This window comes from Mastacembelus armatus, chromosome 15 (assembly GCF_900324485.2).
Source record: "Mastacembelus armatus chromosome 15, fMasArm1.2, whole genome shotgun sequence".
Classification (NCBI taxonomy): domain Eukaryota; kingdom Metazoa; phylum Chordata; class Actinopteri; order Synbranchiformes; family Mastacembelidae; genus Mastacembelus; species Mastacembelus armatus.
The window spans coordinates 11123160-11134321 of NC_046647.1; the positions used below are offsets into that span (position 1 = coordinate 11123160).

Genomic DNA, 11162 nt, shown 5'->3' on the forward strand with positions numbered 1-11162 from the left:
AAGCTTTAACCTTAGTGCTGGATGAATTCCAACTACACCAACTTTTTAAAACAACCCAATATGTGCTCAAAAGCCCAGTTGTTCTGAAACGATGCCAGTGAGGTGTCCTTGAGAAAGACACGGCTTCCACTTCACAGAAACCAAAATAAAACAAATAATTTGAAATCACTGACATGCGGCAAATACAAAGATGACTAGGCTCTTAGAGCAATACGTAGAGCCTAAACACTGAGTCTGCGACAACCTCCCAAGTTTCCAGGTGTAAACCAGACCTCCTCTGTGGTGTGTGCTGGGCTGTGTGCTGTACACAGGAAGCCTGTGGAGCAGCATTAAAGATTTTGGCACACATAAACATTTTTTCACAGTGCAGACATCACATTATATACCACATGCACCTGAAAGCACAGTAAAGCCAATTCTGCAGGCTGCTGAACTGTCACAAGTCTGTGCCAACAAAGGTGAGAAAAATCAGTCACTAGTGATGGATGCATTTAAATGGTGGACCTTTACTTGGCTAATTAGCATTTATAATTTGAATGCTATATATTTGTTGATATGGGCAGTAATTCACATTTTGGGGTCAATGCATTTCTCAATGTGTTCAAAGCAAAGACAAAGGAAACATGTTTATACAAAATATAATTAAATATATAAACACTGCATATTTTCATACTTTATTTATGTTTTAACTGCAACTGTGTTTTAATGTTGGTCATTATCTGTTCATACACATCAAACAAAAGTAAACACAATTACACAGAAGTAATAGATGCAATGGCTCAAACATTTAAAAAACTACTAGTCACCAAAGGTTCAGTCTAATCATATTAGAACAACTGGAAATACTAAAAATGACATGGAATACATGATTTGTTACTTTCCTGTCTCTCCACCAAAACAGATGGCATTAGAGGAGTATCCAGTGAGTCTAACGCAAATTACACTTTCATGTAACCAGTATATACAGGAGTCAAAGCGTGTCTGCTCTTTATGAGCGGGACTGCAGTGCTACAGGCTGCCCTCCCTCTTTCACCAGTGGAAACAAGTGATCACAACATATCCTTTTACATTCTGATGGGTTTTTCAGCCATGTTGCACTCTGCTGTAATGGAACATCCACCCATGAAAATACACAATGGCTGTTTGACGATATCAACTAATTGGATTTCTTTCCCATTACAGAAGACTTTGAAAATGTTGGGTTTTCCACTCTTTATGCCAACAGTCTTAATTTGAATAAGATTGAAGTTGTATTGTTTGTAGTATTTATATGTTTGTAGATTATGTTTGACAGCTTTGTCATGTTACTATTGGATGGTTTAAGGTCTATGGGAATGAAGGTTTATTTATGCCATATGACTGAATTGAGAGAAATTGCAATAATAATAATAATAATTACAACAACAACAACAACAACAACAATAATAATAATAATAATAATAATAGTATGTGTTGGAGTACAGGGCAGCTATTCCTGCATAAGTTCTGGTTTTGTTGTATGTGACTAAAAGAAATGCACTCACTGCTGGAAACTTCATCAATTTACCCTTTAGGTGATAAGAACAAAATGACATTAACATTTTCCATGTGTCCTCAACAGACTTCACTTCACTGCCAACACTTCATCTTACTGTGCTGACTGATTGTAGATGACTTACCTAAAAAGTGAGAAAATGAGAAATTGAAGCAGCTTTCAACCTAAAGCATATGTGGTGGAGTCTGTGATGGCACATGCCACTGTGCCAGCATGGGTAGTCTGCAAAACTAATGATTGTGTGGATGGCTGTGAAGCGATGTGGACCATTTTTTAAATGTGTTAACAGCTCTCTGACTTCTGTGAGAGGGTTATTGGCTGTACACATGCCCAGAAGCGCAGCTGTTGGCATTGTCTTATTGTCTCATCAAAGCCTGACAGTCTTTCTAAGCAGTCTGTTCACTACCAAACTGTTGGAAAGGTCTTTGCAAGCTGTTTGGAAAAAGATGTGATGGTCTTTTTATGCTTTCTGGAGCAGTAAAAACGGCCCTGATCGCTTTAGTCATTTGTAATAGTGCTGACACCAAACTACATGGACTCAGTCACTGTGTCTGGTGGTCCTACAGACATTAATAATGCTTGTGAGGAAGTAATTACTGAATTTTATTTTTGGGTGAACTTTGCTTCATGAACTAATCATCAAATAGTTCTGGGGTGAATTTGCATTAAAGAAATAGTTCATAAAAATATAATCAGCAAAATTGGGGACAGAACACTATTGACATTTTATCACCTTAATAAAATTGTTAGTCAAACTTAATAGCAAACAGATCAAACCGATAGTTTGATATATAAAAATGCACCATATTAAATCAGTTAGTAAAAAGTACAGTATTTGCTTTTGCTGTATTCAGAAAGCAAGATGAACAAAACTTAACAGCTCTCTTGCCACTGAGTGTAACTGGAGAGAACCAGTTCAAACCAAGAATCTCCATAATGGAAAATACAGAAGCATTCCTTTACGCATCCAACATTACATATGTTCAGGAATCACCAGAACAATAGTTTCTGCCTGGATATTTTCTCTTCATATAATATTGATCACTTGAACAAGGAGAAAGCTTTCCATCTTCTCTTCCATTTCCCTTTGTACTGTCACATTCTGCACAAAGACAGTGACCGGATCACCACATTAGAAATATCATGCTGTTCCCATTTGGACAATGTACATTACATCAATCGCCCTAACTGTTGCTCTCACAGATGTGCTGCGATGGACAACCACAGTTCTGCACAAATGACCTCATGTTGATTCATTTTCTCATTCCTTAGCATTCAAGTCCCAATTCTGACATCTGTCAGAGGAAGCAGGAGTAAAAGTTGAGAAAGAGGACATGTAATTGCATAACCATGCAGTATTTAAATCTTCTTCACCTTGGTGATGGCATTACATCAAATAACTACACTCAGGCCAGTACTTTTTGGCACTTGACTCAGGCTTCATACGTGGGCCCCAGAGAGCAGCAGAGCAGGAGTCTCCAGAAAACCTCCCAGTGTTTCAGTGACAGCCGGATGTGTTGGTGAGGCCCACACTTTCTATGTCTGATAGACGAGGCTGCAAGCACAGTCCAGGGAGAAACAGACACTACTTACATCAGGATCTCATTACTGGCTTACTGCACATATACACTGTGTCAAATAAAGTTTAAGCCCTAGGCTGTGTGTCACTTTTTCTAAATTGTTCGTTTTTCCTATATGTCCAAAAGCCTAATGCATGCATTCAGAAAATCTCCTTTCATGGCATTCCAACATGAAGCCATCCAGAATGACTTCATTAGATTTTGCGCCTTATTTACTAAAGCCTGCACAAAACCTGAATGAATGCAGCATTTTCCAGGTCAGAGTACTTCCTGATTTATTCAGACCATTTGTTCAAACGCAGTCACTTAAATTTTTCCAGTCAGAATAACAGCTACTGTAGCTGACTGAGCTGTCTGGTCAGATCACTTGCATCAGCTGCATTTTGTGTTCCAAAACATGACTGTACTCTTACTTTTTACCATCATATCTTTTGTTTAACCACAGCTTGTATTATACTTTACTGCATTATAAGGAATATGCAGATACTGTAATTATCTTAAAAGTCCAGCCCTTGATTGAAGTATGGGAAATACCCACTGGTTGGCCTTTTGGCTTGGGTTATTGTTAAAGGTTTGTTTTGGGTAAATGGACAGAAAGCTAGTCACAGTCTATCAATGCAGAATTGCTTATAAATCACACTTATGCAGTGATTTCACTTGATCCTTGGTGCATTCTTTAAACAGTATGCTCATCCAAATCACTCCTGTGTTGCTGAGCCAAAACTATACTTCTTTCTGGCTGAAAGCTGTAGGCTTTGGCCAGCTGCATCAACCTGATTCAGACTTGACTGAAAAATGACAGCTGTAATCTGTTTTGTTTTTTTTTTTTATTAACTAACTCCTTTTAATAAATAAACAACAGCGCTTAAAAAATGGTCCACACTCCTGAAAGGGTGATTTTGAAGCATGAATTGTTTGGTTTCCCACATGTCAAAAAAGCCTGTAAGTCCAGTTTCATTACATCTGGTGTCTAGTTTGATCTAGCAAGGAAGCTTTTTTAAATTATTTTTATAGCCTTTCTGCTTGATTTAATAGTGGACAATAAATAAATGTGGGAGGATGTTATGCAACAAATGTCATGCAACAAAGAGCCGCGCTCAAACTCACGACATTGCTCTTATACGATATCCAATCCCCTGTTGTACCATGGAAGGGCGACTTTAACGGTAATTCATAACTCATTTAATGAAAGCTGACATCTCTTGGAACAGGGCAACTTTGTGGTGAGGTGCAACACATCTTGCAACATATCTTCAATCCAATCTAGTAACTTCATATCAACTGCACTTTTCCACTAAGGAGTGAGTGAAATGTGAATAAGCCACTCTACTTCCCAAATACCCAGTTTGGGCAGGAGGTACACTGAGGATTAGGCTTTGCAGTTTAATGACGAGCTATTTTATATGTTTTCACTCTGATTTATAGTTTCTATCTAACAGTTGTTCTCATGTTCTTGCCATTTGCATAGCTGGGCTTTGGCTATGTCCAGTAGTGCTTCGGCTTGGGTTAGTACACAGTTATAGTTACTTTGGTTTATTTTGATTTAATGCATCTCTTTGCTTTTTTAACACAGGCTTCTTTGTTAAGGTGCTGTGGGATGTAAAATAGCTACAACAGATAGTTTCTTCAGTTCAGCTAACAATATAAACCCTATCACGCTCAATCACTTGACTTATTGTGTTGCACTTCCTGTCTCTTAGTCACACCTTTGTTGCCCTCACCTTTCCTCCAGTTGTCAATTCCCTGATTGCTTATTGCCCACATGCTACATAAACCCCTGTCACACTGCCCTCAGTGCTGGTTTGTTGTCTGAGTGCCACGTTGTCTTGTCCTTCTCCACTTCGGATTCTGTTATCCTGTCTTGTTTTAGACTCTGTTAGGACTCTCCCTGGACTCTAGTGTCAGGCGTCAGGTTGGTGAGTGTTTTTTCTACCATCACCCCCCTCGGCTGCTGTGTTCCCCTGTAATTCAAATATCCTTTCTCTCTGACCTGTCTTGGGCTTCCTGGGCTGCTTTGCTGTTTGTTTTGGCCTCTTCAGATAGGCATGTCCTCTCTTCAGGGTTATTGGGTCATAAAGGACGTAAGGGCTAAAGCATTATGGGTCTATAAAAAGAGAGTTTGGAAACATTTCTCAGTAACCTCCAAAGTGAAACAGTCTCAACACCCCATTAACCTCCTTTTAGCAGTCCCTGGGTTTCAAAGTAAAATAATCAAAAGCAGTTTGGCTTGGCTAGTGAATTACATGTAGGTTTTTTTCTCCCAACAATACAGAAAATAATAAAAAGTCAAACTGATTTATCATCGTATGTATGCGCAACAGGGACAGTTTATTCTGTCTGTGTTTCTCGTCTATGGGAGCTGTGGTCAGTGCGTCTTTATTTCCCTCTGGTGTCAGCAAAAGGAAATTACCTGAGCTATTATTTTTGTTCACAATGAAATTATTATTAAAAGTGTATGTCTTCTGCTCACTGTGGCTATTTCTACTAAAGCCTCAGCTGAGGATTATTATTTGCTTTAAGAGGAGACAATATATCCATTATATGGAAGCTAGAAAAATTATTATTGAGCAGATTATTGAGAAAATATCTCGTTATTTTGACTTATTTTTCATTGGTGGATTGTTGGTTAGCACTGTTGCCTCACAGCAGGATGGTTCCTGGTTCAAAACCCAGCAAGGGCCTTTCTGTGTGGAGTTTTACATATACCCCAGCCTTTCACCCAAAGAGAGCTGGGATAGGCTCCAGCAGATCCCTGTGACTCAAAAGAGGAAAAAGCAGGTACAGATAATGGATCTTCTTCTTTTCCTTTCGGCTGCTCCCTTCAGGGGTCGCCACAGCGAATCATCTGCCTCCATTTAACCCTATCCTCTGTATCCTCCTCACCCACACCAACTATCCTCATGTCCTCCTTCACTACATCCAAGAACCTCCTCTTTGGTCTTCTCTAGGCCTCCTTCCTGGCAGCTCTAACCTCAGCATCCTTTTACCAATGTATTCACTGTCCCTCCACTGTACCTCTACCTCCATTTTACTCTGCATCTCCCTGTACTCCTGTCTGTTCTCTTCTGTCCTCTCAGTGTCCCACTTCTTCTTAGCTAACCTTTTCCTCTTAACCCACTCCTGAACCTCCTCATTCCACCACCAAATCTCCTTATCTGCTTTCTTCTTTCCAGATGACACACCAAGTACCCTCCTACCTGTCTCCTGATCACTTTAGCTGTAGCTGTCCAGTCATCTGGAAGAACCTCCTGACCCCCCAGAACCTGTTTCAGCTCCTCCCTGAGAGCCACACAACACTCTTTGGTATAGATAATGGATGAATGTATGAATTATTTGGTCTGTTTATGTTAAGTGGAGTTTCTGAGCTACAAAATCCTGAATCCTGAAAATTCTCAAATGACTGAAAACCTAAATTGTATGAAACCATGTTAGAAATAAGGTGGCAGATGTGTCAAAGAGGTGTTGTTGGACTGCACTGTGTGAGGGCTAAAGGTAAAACACTACTACTGTTAGCATGTTAGCCATACTAGCTCCTCCATTTTTGCCACCACTCTATTTCCTGTATTCTGCAAATAAACTGTGTCGCCAGGCGGACTTTGGACTGCACCATGCTACTCTCCATTCATTCCTGCGCACACACAAAGGCAACACAGAGACGTCAAAAACACGAAGAGGTCTCACTCGGTGCCACGTTGATGGCGCTAAGGAACGACAACGTGTCGTTCCGTTATATCGCCTGTCGTGGCCATGATGTCTGTGGATACATAGACGATCTTTGTGAGGTAGCTTGGCTCCACACTTTCTAGAAGGAAGCAGATCCGTCTCACGTCTCTATCATCGAGTCCACGCGTGTTTTTTTCGGATGGGTGTGGTTCCTTGTGAGCGGAAGTTTCCTTTCGGCGGTTTATCTGCAGGAAAAACCACAGCACATTACTAAAATGTGAAGAAGAGTCATGGAAGCAGGACAGGCTGGTGTTTTTCTGATCGCCAGTCTTTGAAAATCCGAAGATATTTCTCCAGAGCGATCAAAGTAAATGTCAAATATGTCCCAGCTGAGCTGAAAGAAGCGTGTGTGTCTGTGTGTGTGCGGTGATTGAGCTTGTCACAGATGCGTTTTGTTGAAATCGTGTTTGTTTGTAGGTTTTGTGCACATTTACAATTTGTTACTCTTACCCCACTTACACAGATCCGATCTCTGCTATCCTGAATGTTGTTTCCTTTTGCTGCGCAGACTTTGTGTGATACCAACAAATGTTCTCATAAGCTGCTGGACGTGAATGTGTATTTCGTTAGTTCCTGCTCTGTTTTACCATTATTTGTACTTGTTTTTCTACTTTTGTGTATTTATTTTTTGTAGAGAATTGAGCTTTTAGTTGGGTTGTGTTTATCTGTCTCATTGTTTTTGTTTTGTTTTCTTTTGTCCAGCTCAAAGGTTCCATTCAGCAGATGAAATGAGAAAGTCCAGTCAAAGAAAACCTTTATGTCAGTGTGGGCTCAGCACTGTGAGAGCAGTTACTGTCACAGCTCGGGGCAACATGGGCTGGTGGTTCAGCATGAACTGAGTGAGGTGTCTGTCCTTTTACAGAAACATGGGCCTCTTGCAGCTGCTGAAATCCCAGTTCTTGTGCCAGCTGATCATCTGCTACGTGTTCCTGCTCAGCGGCCTCATTGTCAACCTGTTGCAGATCTGTTCGCTACCTCTGTGGCTGGTCAACAAGCAGCTGGCCCGCAGGATCAATGTCAGGCTGGCCTACTGCGTCAACAGCCGTGAGTACACTTCTTTTTCTGCACAGGTGCCAATGGAACCTGCCCTTTGTCTCTTCGTTTCAGTGAAGATTTCAACTCTGCTGTATGCATGTAGAGGGATTATTCATCTGTCTGCAATAGGCTACAGACTAAAAACTATCCTTTTCTGATGATCCTCAGAGATGGTAGCTGTCCTGGAGTGGTGGTCGGGGACAGAATGCACACTCTACACAGACCCAGAGAATTATCCACTGTATGGACACGAGAACGCTGTCGTTGTTCTCAACCACAGTTTTGAGGTAGACTTCATGTGTGGCTGGTCCTTCTGTGAGAGATTCGGAGTTCTTGGGGTAAGAGAAAGTGTCTCAGATAATCACAAGCATAGTGCTTTTTTTTTCTTTCTTTTTTTTTTTTCACTGGAGGGATTTTTGCAATGCAGCGCTGTCCTTCAGTTCTTTATGTGTGTTCAACTTCTGTCCAGAGTTCAAAAGTGCTCGCCAAGAAAGAGCTGGCTTATTTGCCAGTTATTGGTTGGATGTGGTACTTCCAGGAGATAGTTTTCTGTAAGCGGAAATGGGAGGAGGACAGAAGGACGGTGTCTCAGAGTCTTCAGAACCTGCGAGATTACCCAGAACACTTCTGGGTAAGTTTCAACTCTCACAGAGATCATTTTGGATGTGGAATAATGCTGTTACTGTAATGACCATTCTCTTTTCCTGTGGCTAGTTTTTGCTTTTCTGTGAAGGAACACGTTTCACACCCAAGAAGCATCAGATAAGCATGCAGGTGGCTGAGAGCAAAGGTTTGCCCAAGCTGAAGTACCATCTTTTGCCCAGGACTAAAGGATTCTGGATAACTGTCCAAAACCTCAGGGGAACTGGTGAGTATCCATCAGTGGTTGAATATTTAAATATATTCAGATCTGAGCTGGTTGTCTATGAGAAAGAGGGATTTGCAAGTCAAATGAGTACAGTTAAGTGCTGCTGTGTGTTTTGTCTTGTGCAGTTGCAGCTGTTTATGATACCACGCTGAACTTCAGAAACAACGAAGCACCAACCTTGCTCGGAATTCTCAATGGGAAGAAGTATCACGCAGATTTTTATGTGAGGTATTAAGAAGCGTTTTACAGCCATGGTCTGAACATTTTATTTCCTGTTTACTACTGCAGTTGGTTATTATCTGAGAGATCTGACTTCCCCCTTCACTTTGCTCGCAGGAGAATCCCTCTGGAGTTGATCCCAGAAGAGGAGGCAGAGTGCGCTGCTTGGCTCCATAAACTCTACCAAGAAAAGGTTAGTGATGAATAGATATGGGAGGGTTTCACATATCTATGTGGCCATACAACTGCAGAAGGCCTGAACAGAAGCCATGCTCATTAAATATGTGGGCTTCACTGTGTAGAATCATACATCTGCTCTTTACCCCTAAAGGTTAATGTTTTATTTTATAAAAACAAGAAGGATGTACATACGATGTTAGATTGCACTGTAAAGACCTGTTTTTTGGATTTGGCCTCAGCTCTGCAGCTTCGTTCATTACTAATCTGAGTATGCTATGTTAAACATTACACAAGGTAGTACACATTTTGGTTCTGACCACTTTCTGGAGACACTGGCAGAAACATGGCTTCTCGAAGAACAAACTGAGGCTTCTTCTTTGCAGGATAGTTTTCAGGAACACTATACACAGACAGGGCGATTCCCTGGTCCCATAGTAGACCCTCCACGCCGACCCTGGCCCTTGATCAACTGGCTCTTTTGGTCCTGCTTGCTTCTCTACCCACTGGGCCTGTTACTCGCTCAGCTGATCAGCTCTGGATCCATGCTGACCATCTTCGTTTCTGTGGCTGTCTGCTCTGCAGGTTAGTTGGATGCATTTCAGTGGAGTCACCCTGTAATAGGTTTGATGGTGCTTCCTCCAGTTTTAATCAGTTCCTTTTTGTCCAAACATTTCATAAAGCAGCAGATCTGACAGCTCCAATGTAAGTCCCCTTTTTTTGGGAAATACGATTTATCAGTCTTGGGTGCATGTCCTTAACATGTGGCATGTGCTTACTGAAATGTTAAACATGAATCCATCTAAATAGTTTCACTGAGATGCTGAATAAAGAAATGTTTTCTCTAACAGCCTGGGTTCATGAAGAGCATGTGATAGTTTCCACAATAAATAAGTGTCCCTTAGCTTTCAGTGTCCGAGTGACAAATCCAACAACTTCACTAAATTTGGATCTTGAAGAGTTTTCACATTTTGAGGGGAAAAAAACCCCCCAAAAAAACCACATCCTATGCTGGATGCCAGAATCTCTCACCACATCCTTTCTCTTACTCAAATCATATTCTAAATGTACCTCATTTGAATCTTCCCTTGACAGCTTCGCTGGGAGTTCGCTGGATGATTGGCCAGACTGAGATTGGCAGAGGCTCAAGCTACGGGAATAAAGTGGTCCCTCTAAACAACAACTAAGGAATCCGGAGCTACTCAGAGCTGCTTGTTTGCACAACTATTAATCTGCAAGCTGCTGGTAGTAGAATCTGTAAACATCACTGTGACAGGATCCTGCCTGATGAACGAGTGCAAACTTGCTTCAAAGCACAAAACTGGGTGTGGTGTGTTTGTCTTAATGCTAAGCTACAGAAGCTCAATATGTAAGATCATGAAACTGGACTGTGGTGAGCAGCTTCTCTTGGGAAACTGCGACTTTACCACACTGTCCTGAAATCAGTGTAAATATTTAAAATAAAACATTTTTACTGGTAACTCAGAAATTAAAATTCATTCAAGTGAAATCAGGACTACCTCTTGGTTACTAATGTAATAATAAACACCATTTTCATTGTAAGACAGTCCACTGTCTTAAAAAACATATTGGTTTATTAATATTGTTTGTACATAGCAAACACTGTAAGAGCAGCAGAGGACCAGAAGTTGTGGGGTGTGTCAGTGTCTGTGTCTGGTTGTGTGGCTGTGTTGTGTTCAGCAGCAGGGAGGGAGAGCAGGCCCCAGCTTCTCCTCTTAGTCAGCTACACTCCAGTCATATGAACAGCTCTTCCCCAGAGACCAGTAGACTTGAACATTGCTCCAACTTGACATTTACTCCTCATGAAAGGCAAAGAAAATACATTTAAAAAAAAAAAAAAAAAAATCCTTCCTAGTTTCCATGCCCATCGAATGACAAGTGATAAATTAATTTGAATATTTGGATGGTGTTCATTTCATAAAAGGTAAACCAGCAGTCTTCTTCCTTTCTGTGAGGGTTACCACACCCTTTTCCAGCCTCTAAGGTCGATCAAAATGATTTCTCC

At 41.0% G+C, this 11162-nt stretch overlaps 1 protein-coding gene across 2 annotated transcripts; it reads left to right on the top strand.

The window, feature by feature from the left end:
- Positions 1-6900: 6900 nt before the first annotated feature.
- agpat4 (1-acylglycerol-3-phosphate O-acyltransferase 4 (lysophosphatidic acid acyltransferase, delta)) lies at positions 6901-10723 on the top strand. 2 transcript variants are annotated; one of them, XM_026310273.2, is made up of 10 exons: positions 6901-7144; positions 7540-7596; positions 7700-7881; positions 8041-8210; positions 8342-8503; positions 8587-8740; positions 8866-8968; positions 9077-9152; positions 9523-9721; positions 10232-10723. In XM_026310273.2, exons 3-10 carry the CDS (start codon positions 7704-7706, stop codon positions 10321-10323), a joined length of 1134 nt encoding a protein of 377 aa, XP_026166058.1. In that variant the 5' UTR covers positions 6901-7144; positions 7540-7596; positions 7700-7703; the 3' UTR covers positions 10324-10723. The 2 variants fall into 2 exon arrangements, with proteins under 2 accessions (XP_026166058.1, XP_026166057.1); XM_026310272.2 differs by lacking the exon at positions 7540-7596 and having other exon boundaries at positions 6902-7144.
- The last annotated feature ends 439 nt before the right edge of the window (positions 10724-11162 follow it).

What these genes read in the sequence shown, in the direction of transcription:
- agpat4 (XM_026310273.2), top strand. Translation starts at nt 7,704, where the DNA reads ATGGGCCTCTTGCAGCTGCTGAAATCCCAGTTCTTGTGCCAGCTGATC. An exon ending in ATTACCCAGAACACTTCTGG is followed by an intron (nt 8,504 to 8,586) that starts GTAAGTTTCAAC and finishes TCCTGTGGCTAG; the next exon opens with TTTTTGCTTTTCTGTGAAGG. An exon ending in CACGCAGATTTTTATGTGAG is followed by an intron (nt 8,969 to 9,076) that starts GTATTAAGAAGC and finishes CTTTGCTCGCAG; the next exon opens with GAGAATCCCTCTGGAGTTGA.